Here is a 16020-nt window from a genome sequence, read left to right as displayed (position 1 = left end):
CTATGTATTTTTGAACCGTTACATTCGGAGACAGTAGTCACATAACCAGTTGTTTGTTTTTTTTGTTTTGTTTTGTTTTGTTTAAAGTGCGTGTGAGTAATCTAAACCAAACATCTCCAGACCTCAGCTGAAGCTGAGATGATCTTTTTTTCCTCAGACAGCAGATGGCTTCCCAGCATTTTCTTAACAGTCTTGGAAGCAGAAGGTGTCTAAATGAGATTGTGCTCTGATTACCCATCAGAGGAAAACCACAGGGGATGACAGCCTGCTGAAGGAGTAGCAGGGGCTGTGTGGGATTGGTTTGGAGCGCCCACTTTCATTCAAACCATTTAAATCAACACTTCATTGTGAGCATTTGCAACATTTTGAGTGCTTGCTCAGTGCATTGAAACAAGGTGATAATTCTCTTTATGTAAAGCTGAAACTTTCATATTGTTAAAAACAACTGAATTTGATCCCTGCAATAGATAAGAGATGAGGATAAATGTGTTTGCCACTCGGTTTTGAGTTATATGACCTCTTACGACATTAGGACTGTGTAAAAGAGGAATTAAGAACAGTCATCAGTGTGAGTGACTTTTTTTTCCTGACATATATATTTTTATTTTCTACTTCCTCATGGGTTTCATCACAGACTCCAAAACTGACAGACCTGTTTAGCAATGTGTCAGCCATTTGTGTCATGTGTTAATCTCTTCATGAAATGAGTTTATTGACTGTTTCCAGTCCTGAAAGGTTTGTGTGTTGTCTTCATGGTCTACTAAGTTGCAGGGACAAGGGAGGTTGTATAATTTCTAATACAGTTTGTGTATTTTCTCAGTGAATTTATCACTTTTTTAAATTATACCTCTACAAAGTGCTGATTGAAATCAATTATTGTTTTTTCCCCCCTTATATTGCTTATTCCCTTTAGCTAAAGATAGATCATGTTTAAACAATGGACTTCCTCTAAAACACTTCAGCATGTCCCCTAATGGCCCTGTTTGGAGTAACTTTAAAAAACATCAGTCTGACTAAACTACAAGTAAACATGATAGCTTTCTGTACTCTCATAGCTAGAAGCATAATATTACTAAAATGGAAGGAACCAAGGCCACCTTTACATGGACACTGGGCAAGAAAGGTCACGTACTATGTCCAACTGAAAAAAAAGGATATACTGTAAAAAGAGTTTAACTCAGAAGTTCAGTTGAAACTATGAAGGTGGATGTAACTAAATTTTAGGACTTAGTGTGCAAGTGTTTATTCTGGCAATCAATCTTTTGTTTATTTCTTCCCTGAAGTTGTATTTTGGAGGGGTGTTGGGTGGAAAACACGTTTAAATAGTTAATGTAAATGAATTTATGTTATTGCTTTTCTGTTAAAAAACAGACCTTGATCAAACTATGTGCCTCCAGTGGTGAACTGCTCCCTGACAAAATGTTACACCATCAAACAGGAAACACACAGAATTTGTATTTCCTTACTTTTTGGGAGATTCAGATTCAGTTTTTGTTTAGTTAACAATTGTGTTTCAATAACAACAATAAATAGGTTGAGAATTGTATAATCAGCGATCAGTATTGACTCCAAGAAAAAACTAAACATGGCCGATTCAGCAAAATTTTTCACAGTCTGACAATAATGTTGGAGATACTTTTTTAAGAACTAATTTGAAGTTACAGGCCCAGCTTTGGGTCTCTGTGCTTTATGTGTCAGTCAGTGGTTAGTTTTGGTTGGGTCTGACCTGCCTGTGCCTCACAGCTGACCAAGCCACAGTCCAACTGGGTTTGGAGAGCCTCTAAATAGAGTAGAGATGCTGGACGTGAGCCAGTAAACCACAGCATGTCTGGACTCCTGCAGCTGCAGGCAAGAAATAACAGCGTAACAATCGTACTGCTTCATTTCTGGTGTCCTGCCTGGCCTGGTGCCAAATTAAGACATGGTTTGACATCAAGACAAGATGATTTATTTACGCTCACCATCGTTTTAGAAAAACTTTAGTTGTTCTTTCAGTCTTTTGATTCCAACATGTATGGGTAAGTGCAGATTATGTTTCTACAGAATGTGGGTCAATTTAAAATCCATCTATCCATTTTGCTGTAAATTTATCCATCCATTTGTTTCTCTGTTACATTTATCAATCTATTGCTCTGTCCATTCATTTCTAAATCTGTCCATTCATCCATCAGGTCCTGTCAGTCCACTCATCCGTCAATAGATCTATCCATCAGTTCATCATTTATCTGTGCATCCATCCATACATTTAAACAGACATTATCTATCTGTCCATTTGTCAGTTGTTCATCTATCCATGTATCTCCATGTTTAACCGTCTATATTCCATCAGTTCACCTGTTCATCTATCACTTTATCCATCCATCCATCCATCCATCCATCCATCCATCCATCCATCCATCCATCCATCCATCCATCCATCCATCCATCCATCCATACATACATACATCCATCCATCCATCCATCCATCCATCCATCCATGAAACATCCAGCTTCACCCTGCATCTCAGTTTCCCCCATCCCTCCATCTTTGTTTACGTTGTCTGTGCCTTATGATGCATCTGCAGAGGTTTAGAAGCTGCTGTTTAACATGGCAGGCCCTCTGAGTAAACACTGCAAAATTACTTTAACAATGCTTAATAGGATACTGTGGCTTCTCTTTTAACTGGAAACAGACCTGCTACCACCCTAAAATAGCAACGAGTGGAATTCACGGGACCGTCCCCCGTCACTCGTTGGCCAATAACACTGGTGACTGGCTCCCCCCTTAATAGAGCTCGGAGCCAACTCCCACTCACTCTGGCCTCTCGTGACGTATGGAGGCATCAGCTCATCACGAGTCACCACACTGAAGAGGCGAGAAGTGCATCAACAAAAACAACTTTCTGCCTTTTTACTTGGGGACTGTGGACAAACCTCTTCCATAAATAATCCCAAGAAAACTGAGGGGGAGGTTGAGATGGTGGTCATGACATTTGTAATGGAATCCTCCCCTCCCTGCATGCTGTAAAAACATTGTGCTTTCCAAGGTGGAAAACAAATGGGATGAGTACAATGTGGTAGAGTGATGAAGTGATGACCAGTAGATTTTTTTACTCCAACTTTGTTGTTGGAGAATATTTCAGTGTTTGAACTACCACAGAATTTAACCACCACTTTAATGCTGTTGTCCCTCTATTTTTTGATTCCTCTGGGCTTGCTCCCACTCTTTTCAGCACTCTCCTGAGTCTTGGCTGCGTCACAGTAACAGCAATAAACAATTCTGCTATCAAATTTTCATCTATACATCATATTTGTGCTAGGACTCACGTTACAAGTCTTGTGCCCTCAAACCAACCAAACTAGTCAACAGAATTCAAATACATCTGGAGATCTCCGCCTTAATCATCTTCATTTGTATTCAGCATCACACACACACACACCACAGGAAATCACATATCTGCCTACACGGTGTGTACTAAATTCCACAGTAGCACTCATCACTCAGCTTCCTATTACAACGCCATTTGTTTAACAGTATGTATGCACCCACTGGCAACCAACAGTTAGCACTCTGTAAATCAGAGAGTACAAACGCTACTTCCGGAAATCCATACGGGACAGCATAAGTCTGAATAGCAAAGCAAGCAGAGCCACATCCTGTGGTGACCAGCAAATACTGTTTAAATAACAGGTTTCATAAATGAAAGGCTGCTCGGTTTAGCCATCACACCCTGTAAATGGATTGCTTCCCAAAATGTATCTATGCTCCAAAATCAGTATGAATGGGCAAACCCTGCTGCCTCTACCCTCAGAGATCTTCAAAAATATGTAAAGTTTGAACTATTATTCAGAAGTAAACACAGATTTACCTGAAGGGTATCACCTATGTTCGTTTTTTCCACAACAGAAAAAAAGACTTTCCCTATGTAAACTAGCAGATGTGTCCCAGCCTGCCATTGAGTCGAATCTAATTTCTGTTGACAGGGCTGTACTTTTGACTCATTTTCCCAAGCTTGTTTACATGCTTGCTCTAAATAGTCTTGTGTCAGGTGGCCTGCATGCGGCTCCTTTATTGGCTTCCTATCTAAAATAGAGGTTATTATCCGGCTGGTTCATTCAGAAAACTCACTTGGTGTCTTCAGGAGGGTTGTCTGAACCTGCATCAGTTTTCACATCACTGCAATACAGAAAAGATTTAAATGTTATCTCCTGTTCATCTGGTGTTAAAAAAAAATATCATTGCAAAGACAGTGCCAGACAGACAAGGGCCATTTAACTTGTACCAGACGAAGCTAAATACACTCTCCAGTGTCCATGAAAACAGGCGGTTAAGAGTGTGATTAAACTAGGTCTGTATGGTGCACAAAATGGATTTGTGAGAGTAAACAATTCAATAATAGCAGAGAAATCACTCTCCTCTGGTTTTAATCTCGTACCTCCTATAAAAAGGGAAAGGTGGTTTCTTTTCTTTGGAGACTCTGAGAATTCAAATTTTCTCCTTTTTAAAATATTTTATGAGACATCTTGCCTATTCCAGGGGGATACCACCAAACCATAAAATGGTGAGCTTTTTAAACACTGTTACATAACTTTCATTTCTTTCTCAACCTAGTTGGGAACAATTTGGGATGACCGAGTGTTGTTTTCAAGGGGAATACCGTGCAGTTAAAGGGTTTATATTGACAAAGCTGCAGCCCAACCCATATCTGTGAATATCTCCATGGTCTTAAATGAAAAAAAAAGGTAACTTGTTGCTCTAAATGTCAGAAAAACAAACCCTGCAGGCCATCTAAGGACACTTTCATAACTGAATGCTTTGATATGTAAGAGAGTTATCAAATGAATGGAAATGTTTATTTTGTATAAATACATACATATATACATACATACATACATACATACATACATACACAACACAATTTAGGGTTTAGAATTCAAAATGTCACTTTCTTAAAACTATTTTGTAACATCAAACATCTTGAAGAAAAAACAATTCTACTGACGTTTCTCCAAAAAAAAAAAGTTTTTCTTGTTCTCATCCAGCATTTAATAGAATCTTCATATTCTGTTTACTAATATAGAGAATTCTGCTCATCCATACATCACAAACTTAAAAATGTAAAGTCCTCACAACCTTACAATCACACATGAACCCAATTACTAACTAAACCCACAACAGCTACAGGAGCGTTTTGTTAAACAGAGCATTATCTCACAGGACAAAGCTCCTGTCAAATCAAGCCTGTGTCAACAGCCAGGTGGAAGCCCTGCTTAGAAATAGAGGAGGGTGAGTGGCTTGTTTATAATATATGTGAACTGGTTTCTGATGGTGGCAGTTATCATGTAATATTTTTGTTAAATAAATCTGAATTAAATTTGCTGCAGCGATTATATTTACCAGCTTGAAAGGTTTGCAACTCTAATGTAATGTAACTGCTAATGTAACAATTAGTAACGCCATCACCAATTATGGGTATACTTAACCTGATATAATATATCAAATAAACAATAATTTTTTATCAAAATACATTTAAGTACATCAATACACGGCAAAATGAACTGCTCTTCTTTTATTTCCCCTCATACAACAACCCATGAAAGGATAAAAAGGTATCACAGGTGGACCCTATAGTAAGGCTCTAAAATCAGTGAAAATTAGGGAATCATTAACAGAAAAATCCTAAAATAAGTAAACTAATTGAGCTGGGATTTTTTTTTCTAGTCTAGCCATTTCCTTGGACCTGTGGCCCTTGTCCAGTGAAGACCATAACAATTCTACCATAATGATTATTCAAAAAGTGAAAATAAATAATGCTTGAAAACGATTTGATAACGATATAATAAAATACTTAACTTTCAATTACTAGTGTTGGGTAGAAATCACCCAAACATGTAACTGTTAAAAAAAAAAACAGAGATGGGAGCAGGGAAACAACCCTTCAATGACGTCAATGAGCAGCCTGAAGCTACCCAAGGACCCACGCAACTCAGACAGCAGCAACACAACGTAAATCATATGACCACAGAAGTAAAAGCTGGGTAAAAAAAATCACCCAGCATTAGTGTCCCAGGGTTAAGCAGAAATTTTTTAGACATATAGCAGCTTAAATTTAATTTCATTGTTCTGTATATAACAGAACACAGAGAGAACCCATCCAACAAAAATGATCTAGGTCTCTACATTTTGTTAATGCCAAAGGTAAATCAAAACAAAGGCTGAAACAGGGCTCAACTTGACCCCACTTGTAAAACTTTCGACCAAATTCATCATTTTTTCTTTTTCAAAATCGCACACATACATACACATAATCTTGGGTGTCCCGCCACACCAGTCAGGGACCAAATGAGACAAGACCTATCATGTCTCCTCTCAGTGAAAGCAGACATTGTTGACTCACTGTAGTCTAGAAGTGCTTTGCCTGGATCCCACCACAGCTATGCACTGTCTGACCAGAGCCTTGGAGCAAGGGTGTGCAGACACACACTTCCATAGATGCATGCAAACATTACACAAACACAGTCAGAGACACATACATACAGGTTTATAGACACATACATGCTAGTCTCGCTCTTTCTCCATCTGTGTGGTTTCCCCTTCACTTCACTCATCAGTCACAACACAGACCAGACCAAGCAAACGTTCACTCCTCTGGGCCTTACCTTCTTCACTTGCCCTTCCAAATTGTAAGCCCCACTGTTGGTTACTTCATATATTTGTTATCTCAGAGGGGATATTTGCTCTTTGGGTTAGACTTTGCACCTGTCAGACAGCTCTGCAAATCCTTTCAGGATTCAGTGCTCTCACCACAAATGTGTGCCATACCCTCCCCTGTGTGCCCGCAGCCACTAAACCTGGGCCTCTGGTCCCACACTGAGGTGGACTACAGCATCTGGTACTATATACATAACCATAGATATCATATGATGTTCGGGTGTTTACTCACACACACACACACACACACACACACACACACACACACACACACACACACACACACACACACACACACACACACACACACACACACACACACACACACACACACACACACACACACACACACACACACACACACACACACACACAACCTTTTTGGTTTCAATCAATTACAGCTTACACAAGAGCCAATAAACAGCTGTTCAAATGAGCCAAGAAAGCCATTAAAACACCATTCCTATGCAGGAATAACTCTACCTGCTCCTCGGTTTTATGTCCGTAAGTTTCAGTTTCATGGTCAAAGCTCATGGGCCTACAAGAGCAGGAGAAAGAGGCTGATGTTTAGGTATATCCCACGTTAAGTATGCAAAGACAAAGTTAATAAAGTCAGCTGTGGTAAGGAATCCATTCAGATAAAATATATAGCCACAAACTTTGAATCATTCATTGTTGAGTATTGAGCAGCAGCTTAATCATCTCAATGTGCAAGCAGGCAGACACATTAGCAACATGCTTAATATAGGGCAAAAGGTGATGAAATGTGTGGAGTATTTTGGAGCACAAACTAATTAGGGGAGAACCGGGTAAGTTGAGCCTGTGGGTAAATCGACCCACCCCCTGTCTCTGGGAAACGGTACGAATCAGTGGTCACATGACTCTGGATTTAGTTAACCCGCCTCATTTCAAGCTCTCTGTGGTGAACAGAGACACAAGTTGAAGTGTTAAATAACTTTTATCCTCCAAAAATCATTTTTTGCACGTCAAAGTAAATTTGTGACATATCACAAATAATGACAATAAACTCAAAATAATTTTAACTATATTTAAAAACATACATCAAATGACTCGCTGAACTATCAATGTTTAAAACCATGTGAATCAGGTAGCTACGTATTAGCCTGAATTGCTTGGCTAGGTTGTTTTTAACAAAATGGTGACTGTGGGGTAAAGTGAGCCAAACTGCTTGGGGTAAATTAACCCAGTGATTTAACTTACCCTACAATGAGGCACTAAAGTGTCAGAGGTAAAACGTGTTGAAGTGTAGTTATACATAATGATTTTTTTTTTTTTTTTAAATATGTGTAACATTGTAGACAAGCTAGAATGCCGAGGAAATACAGCAGGAAGACAAACTGGGGCTCAACACCCCTTGAGGAGATGCAGAGAGGAGCAACCGAAGTCCAGGGTGGAAAATCCCTAAGAAAAGTGGCCACAGAGAGAAATACTGACAGGTCAACCTTACGAAGATTCCTAAAAAAGAAAGAGGGAGGGGAAGTGACAGCTACACAGGGACAGCAAACACAAAGAGGGTCTTCACAGAGGAGATGGAGGAAGACTCTGAAAACCATGTGAAAAAACTGTCCGACCAGTTCCATGGCCTCACGGCAAAAAAATCCTGTGATCTAGCCAATGAAATGGCAGAAAAAAACAATATCCCTGTCCCGAGAGCTGGAAAGCTAACCGTTCAGCCATTGAGCAGGTAGTGTAGAAGAGATCACAATTCAACTCAGGTGAACAGTTGGTCTTGTAGCTAAGATTCTTAATAATGTCCCTATTCTTTTAGGTTGAGATTAGTTCATCAACTTCAAGGAACACTACCAAAAAAGTCAAAAGGTCAACTTACCCCCATGTGGTTCAATTTACCCTTTGAGGTGGAGCAATTTACCCCTTATAGGGGGCAAGTTGAGCCACAAAGACCTTTTTTTTTTGACAGGTTATATTTCCATGACCAATCATTATGGATGTGTTCTAATTATTTCCATTGATGAGAGACATCATGAAATTAATGTACATGTGTTGATTTCACTTCAATTTCATTTCCACTTGCCCACTGGTCAAACAATGTAAAAAGTGGCTCAGTTTACCCTGCTCTACCCTACTTCTCAAAGGCAATGGTCACAACATGTAGAGTAAGTTGATTGTTACAAAACTTCATCAGGTATCTAGGTAAATGGTCGATATTTTACTGTTTGTGTTTTTTTGTCTGGTGAAACACTTGTAAAAAAAAAAGTTCATCATATCAACTGTACATGCGATAAAAATAATTTGATGTCCCAAATATTTAAAGGAAGGTTTTAAAATTGAGTTGAGCAATGGAGGTAACCCTGGATACTTAATTTCCCATACTCCTACACAATGTATCATCATTAAGGTTGTTTTCTTTGACCTTAAAAAGCCCAATATAACACCATGAGAAACATCTGTTTTCAACTTAAAAGCCCCTGTGAGGAGTAGCCCCATCTTCATGTGTTCAGTCAGTGGATAGACAATAAAACTGCAGCAAAGTTCAGCTTATCAGGATAAGAATTTTTAAAGGAATTTTTCCCACTGGGGAAAAAAAATCAATAGCGCTAATTCTTTGTGAAATAAATAATTTATAAAATGACTTAAAACATTGAAAAAATGTGAGGCCCCTTTTGCTTCTGGGGCTCCTGTTCGATCACTCAAGCCTCACATACACCTTTGACCTCCTCACGGAGAGGACAAAAGCAACCTTAACTTACTGATGTGCAGTTGCACATGCACAGCCACCCACATTCAGGCAGACAGACAGATAGGGAAACACATAACCGGTGTCTCACCACAAACACACACATACAGACAAACTGACACACCCCACCATTCACTGTCCTGGCCTTGTTTACTCATGACCATCACAGCTCTGCAGCCGTCAACCCCATCATTCCACAGATTCCTGTGTCCCACCACTATTTTATGAGCTTTGCTGAAACACTTGTGTTTTCCTTTCTACTCTATAAAACGGGAGTCTTAAAGGCGTTACAAAATGATGACTAATATAAGGAGAGTGATGAATAAAGGAGAGGCCGGTTCAAACAGATGTTATAGTCCAATATATGTGAACTGTAATTGAGCTGCAAACTGTCTTGTTTGGCTCTTGTGTGTGTGTGTGTGTGTGTGTGTGTGTGTGTGTGTGTGTGTGTGTGTGTGTGTGTGTGTGTGTGTGTGTGTGTGTGTGGGGGTACTTTGATGACACAGATTCGACTGAACCTACTGTGTGTGAAAACTGCATTTACAAAGTACAGCTCCCCTGGCAGAACTTTTGACTGTGCAACACTGCCATCTGTAGACCAGCAGGAAGCGTTTTGTTTGCTCCTACACTCTCCCACCTCTTTGTTGATCGCTCTATTGCCAGGTTTGGTCTTACGTAACAAACTTACACAAAATGCACTCTTGTGATTTGTTTGACACAAAAACGCAAAGAGAGTCTGGCCAAACGGTAATTCTGTATTTACTTTATTTTTTTTTTAAATGCTCGGTTTTATCCCACAAACCAAAAAAATTTAGGTCAGGTGGACCATGTGAACTCTAAATTGCCTGCTAAGTGTGGGTTTGTTTGTGTTGTGTCATAGAAAAGTGATAGACTTGTAATCTGTCCAGCACAAAACTCTGCAAAGCAGCCGTAAAGATGACATGGATGATTATGTATAAATATATACGTGTGAATGTGTTTGTGAATGGTTTTTTGTCTCTATGTGTTAACCCTGAGATAGACAGGCAACCTGACCGGGGTGCACCTGGCCTCTCACCAGATGACAGGACAGGCTCATGCTCTCTGTGACCCTGAATGGTGTTGATAATGATACTGGATAAATGTAAAATTATGGAGGCACCATAGTTTGTGGCTGCTTTTCCACCTCAGAGCCTGGACAGATTGTTATCTTCGACTAAAAATATTTCCCGAGTTAATCAAAACATTTTGCAGCTCAACAGAAAATGTGTTATGCAACAGGACAATGACCCTGGGCACAGAATTAAATCATCAACAGAAGAAAGTACGCCTGAGCCCAAGCCAGAGCCCTGACCTTTGAAATGCTGTGGCATGACCTCAAAAAGTGTTTCACACCAGACATCCCAAGAATATCGCTAAACTGAAACAGTTATGTAAGGAAGGATTGTCCAGAATTCCTCCTGACTGTTGTGCAGGTCTGATCTGCAACTACAGGAAATGTTTGGTTGAGGTTACTGCTGCCAAAGGAGGGTCAACGATTTATTAAATCTAAGGGTCACATTCTTTTTTTCACCCTGCACTGTGAATGTTTACAAGATGTTCAGAAAAAAACATATAAACATACAAGTGTTTGTGTGGTATTAACTTGAGCAGACTGTTTGATGTGACTTGGATGTAGATAAGAACAGATTTTATGACCAACTAATGCATAAATCCAGGTTTTTATAAAGTCTTTCTGCCTGCATAGATGCTTTCACATAGCTCAGCTCCACAAATAGTGAGAACCTGCATCATAGTAGGAAACACAAATATTAGATAAAAAGTGATCATTTTCTGGACAGTGCTGTAACATCTCCAGGACTTCCGTATTAGGTATCTGTTATATCATGCATCTCTGGCATTTTTTTTGTACATTTATAAGAAAAAAATCACAGAGAAGTAACAGTAGGTGCCTGTATGTTTCAGGGAACTATCTTTGCGTAATAACCGAGTCCAGTTTTGATGGGGAGCCGGTTTGGCCATGAGTGACAGCGAGCGATGGGCGGTGCTGTGGCAGCAGCCTCATTACGACACAAAGCTGCGCCGCTTCCACCTTCCAAAACTTTCAATGACAATTTTCTGACGATAGCACACATCTTCTCCACCACAGGTTTCCACAGCTCCCAGTGACTGCCATGCAAAGGGCTGCACACACAGCTTTACACAGCGGGTGTAATCCTGCTGTTCCCGCCGTGATTCGTCAGTGTTTGAGATGCAGAGGTAAGCACCAGACAGGTCAGCCCTGAACTCATGCAACAAGCTAATAGCTAGTCTGCAAAATGCTAAAAACACTTCTCTTACCGAGAAGAGGTGTACGCGTAGATATTCCCTCACCGTAAAACACTTAATCTATTTAAATGGCTATTCGATCTTTTATCATATCACCAAATAAGATGCGAGAAACAAGCTGGCAGGACATCATGTGTCATAACAGAATTAGCTGTTAGCTGCTAGCACTCTGTTATGAAACGACAGGATTTCGTAGGTACCACAAACTATCTTAACGTAGGTCAATAAACACAGGTTAAAATTGTATTGTCATGCTTTTGCTATTAACTACCGCTCATTAGTTGTGTTCAGTCCCCATATCACTGCAGCTTTAATGCAAAAATATACATTTTTACTACTTTTAAGTTTACCAGGAGCTTATGAATAGACATGGATCGTTTGGAGCCCATATGACTTGCATTTTATTTTGAGCATGATTATGTGTTTGTTATTGAGTTTACAACTAACCTGTCACTACCCTTCGATCACTACACGTAACAGCGCCCCTGCAGCTGAACTCACGCGCTTACAGTGTGATCCCGCCCCCACGCGACAGTGAGGAGAAGGAGATGTTGGACCGGATCCTGCGGGTGGACCATGCTGGTGAATACGGGGCCAACCGGATCTACGCCGGACAGATGGCAGTGTTGGGTCGATCTCGAACTGGACCTCTCATTCAGGTAAGAGTCAGAGTGGAACATAACTTGTGTGACAGACAGACATCTGTTTTTTTTTTAAATAATAATAAAAAAAAAAAACAATTGTCATAACTTTAAATCAGTTTTGGTCTCAGTGATATACACACGATGCAGGTAGTTTTGTTTAGTTGCTAAATTGTGGCAATTTAATTTAAAAAAAAAGGGTGGTACATGATTACTTAGCATGAGATCGAATCGATGGTTTTTTAATTTATTTTTTTTTATTTACAGGAAATGTGGGATCAAGAAAAGAAGCACCTTGAAAAATTCAATGAAATTCTGGCAGAGAACAGAGTGCGCCCGACAGCACTCCTACCCCTCTGGAACATTGCTGGGTTTGTGTTAGGTTAGTACATTTAGTAAACACAGAGCAGAGTTAAGTTACCAGAAGATTAATCCTTGGTTGAGTTTCAAATTTTGACCTGTTTCATTTGTAATGTAGCTAAATTTTAACTTCATATTATGTTGTCTACAAAAAAAATGCTAGATCACGTAAATGTTGCATTGGCCAATATATTCTAAGTCACTTTAGGTATTGGGAAAAAGAGAGTTTTGGGGCCGCAAGTTTCCTGTTGTGTGCAACAGATTTTAACAATATGTGATGAAGATTTGCTTTTATATCATGTGTCAGAAACTGTGATTTCCTTTTTATATATCTACATCAGGTGCATCCAGTGCATTACTGGGAAAAGAGGGGGCAATGGCCTGCACTGTGGCAGTGGAGGAGAGTATTTCAGAACATTACAACAGCCAAATAAGAGCACTAATGGAGAAGGACCCTGAGAGATACACTGAACTCTTACAAGTGAGTTTTCACTGCTCGTGGAACACTATGCTTTATACATTACTGTGATGGTTTTATGATGAATTTATATGACTCCTCTCTCTTTGTGATTAGGGATGGGAACTGAATTAGGTGCTTCTAAAGGCACTGACCGAATTCTATCTGTAGTCCCAAGTACCAATTCACATTAAATCAAAAGGTACCATGTTTAGGTTCCTAAACACAGTCTTGTGACTGTGAGAGAGTGGAAGAGTATGCGATTTGGACATGAACACAGCATTGTACATTTATAGATTGAAGCATAAATATGTTAAATTGAAAAAACTTGAGATTTTACCATTAAAAATATTACCACATAAACACACTGAAAAGGTACCCATCCCTATTTGTGATCTGTGAGGATGCATGTTATTATGAGCTTTAGGGCCTTAACTAGATAGCTAGTAGCATGTGTAGCTAGCAAAGGTTAATGATTTTGAAAAATTTAAATAGTCGATAAAAAAAAAAAAATCAAATAGTCCATGCAAGGAAAAAGGGTGGAGATTGTTATGTACTGGAGGCTGAAGCATATAACAATAATCCCATTTTTGCCATGCTCGGGCTCTGATGTGTCAATATGATAGAAAAAGTAGATCAAACGAGGCAGGAAGTTGTGAAGAGAAACAACTTAAAAGGGGCATGTAGCTTTCAAAATAAATCAAACCATGTCCAGATCAGATCGTATTTAGCTTGACTACAACAATAAACTGACATATTGAGTGGAGCCAGACCAGGAGTCAACAGGTTTGAGGTTTTACAGCCGGAACAAGAATGATCAGAGGCTCATTAATGGACTGGGAAGTACAAGAGCTCCTTCGAGAAAATAAACAAGAATGAGGTGCAGTGCAAACTCTGCCAGTCAAAGCTATTTGAGAGTGAGGTATGCAGCAGCAGAGAGTCCAGCGTTGTCTGCAGATCAACAGTCAATGGAAACCTTTGTCACCTGAAGAAGTAATTTTAATGGTAGACGGGCAAAGCAAGAACCAGCTCTCTCCCTCTTTGTCAAAGTCTAATGATGGCAGGTTTATGTATGTGGGTATGGAGCAGCAGCAGAGGGTCTTCAGATTATTTTCAAATTGTTACCAGCAAATATCAAATAGCGCTTTAGCTTGCCCATCCCTATTTGTAACTGGGTCTCACAGGTCACACTTATTGCCTTTGCAGTTCCTGTCTTTTTTAGGCTTTGCCTATTGGAAACAATCATTAACCTTATCTCTTTTAAACCCGGACAGTTGCAACACATAAGAGTGGTTGACAGGACATGATTTTTAATAAAGAATCCATAATGAACTCAGACTTAAGCTTAGCTGTGCGGATGTCTTAAAAGAGCGTAGATCAAGGAAACCTTGAATATATTTGTTGCTGAGATAAAATTATTTTAGTGCAACAAAAAGCCCATAGCGATCAAAATTGAATTTAATATGTGATTTTCCAGGTTATAAAGGAGTTCAGAGATGATGAGATGGAACATCATGATACAGGATTAGAACATGATGCAGAATCAGTAAGTATATTTCATAATCAAATAATCATGTTTATCCTAAAGTGTCTTGTGTTTTCACTAAATTTTTTTTCCAATAACTCTTTATTAAACTTGACTTAATTTAAAATTAGAAAATGGTTTTTTTCTAAATGTTATTTGTTAGTGTAGCTGTCTTTTTATTTTTATGAGTTACCTGAGATTACTGAATTTCTTTCTTTCTTTCTTTCTTTCTTTCTTTCTTTCTTTCTTTCTTTCTTTCTTTCTTTCTTTCTTTCTTTCTTTCAGGTACCTGGATACTGGTTGCTTAAAAATGTAATACAGCTTGGGTGCAAAGCGGCAATATATGTTTCACAACGTGTTTAATATTTCTTTAGAATAAATACAAAGATTCCCATTTGTTTATTTTGATATTGACGACTCATTTTGTGAAAATGAGTCATGAATAATTTATAAGGACAAAGTGTAAATTGTTATCTGCAGTGTTCTTCTGCACTTGATTGACTTTTGCCAGGTTCAGATTGTACAAAGATTCTGTTACCAACAGATTCCCTCTGCTGACATTTGAGGAAAATAAAATGCATGGCCATGAAATATTAAGTTAAGGGTTTTGAGTCAATAATGTGGGGCCATGAGATAGTTATTGTCATCATCTCCATGAACAGGCTGTTCAGTGTTACTTCAGTTGCTTTCGAAACAATAATCTTGGTTGTGGACTACTCTTACCTATGTGCAAAGTAAATGTACAACACTTACACACAACTGTTTTTGTCTGTTGACTCTGAAATGCTGTATTTAGTTAATGACGTGTCCTGCACATCCTCCAACATATGTTCAGTGCGCTTTGGTGCAAGCACATCTCATCTCATCTGTAGCCACATTTTTCTTAAATTTCTCTGGAGGGACTCTGTGCTTCACTGAACAACCTTTGCCTGTGTTTTATACATGAACTGTTGGGGTCTGTGAAGGTGATGCATTATGAATTAAATTCTATATCTGTACACTGTTGTTGTACTTCATATCCTTTGTTATTTGGGGGTTTAGGTAATGTGTTTGAGTTACAGGTCAGTGGTAACTTGTAACTTTCTGGCCACCTTTACTACAGGTGTATTACATTCAACAACAGGGCAGAACTCATAAAACCAAACAATTTGTGTTTTTTGAACAAATGTAACATTTTATTTTTTATCAAAAGTGATGTCCTGAGTTGTTAGCTGATGAAGCTGAGCATTTAGAGCTATTTCAGATTAAGGTTAGGTACTTGTTTGTCACCAGCATTGCTATGAATTATAAATAAGGATTAAGTAACAAAAATGGAAGAGAATC

General features: G+C 39.0%; 1 protein-coding gene across 1 annotated transcript; it reads left to right on the top strand.

Moving 5' to 3' along the window:
• The first annotated feature begins 11444 nt into the window (after positions 1 to 11444).
• Positions 11445 to 15695, top strand: coq7 (coenzyme Q7 homolog, ubiquinone (yeast)). Its single transcript, XM_074693017.1, has 6 exons — positions 11445 to 11645; positions 12195 to 12373; positions 12623 to 12737; positions 13057 to 13196; positions 14650 to 14718; positions 14983 to 15695. The coding sequence occupies exons 1-6, from the start codon at positions 11561 to 11563 to the stop codon at positions 15058 to 15060; spliced, it is 666 nt and encodes a 221-aa protein (XP_074549118.1). The 5' UTR covers positions 11445 to 11560; the 3' UTR covers positions 15061 to 15695.
• The last annotated feature ends 325 nt before the right edge of the window (positions 15696 to 16020 follow it).

Source organism: Halichoeres trimaculatus, unplaced genomic scaffold (assembly GCF_033239565.1).
Source record: "Halichoeres trimaculatus isolate MK-OKI-2021-1 unplaced genomic scaffold, fHalTri1.1 fHalTri1_scaffold_2, whole genome shotgun sequence".
Classification (NCBI taxonomy): Eukaryota; Metazoa; Chordata; class Actinopteri; order Labriformes; family Labridae; genus Halichoeres; species Halichoeres trimaculatus.
The sequence above is the reverse complement of the archived record's forward strand: the minus strand, read 5'-3'. Positions and strand labels throughout refer to the sequence as shown.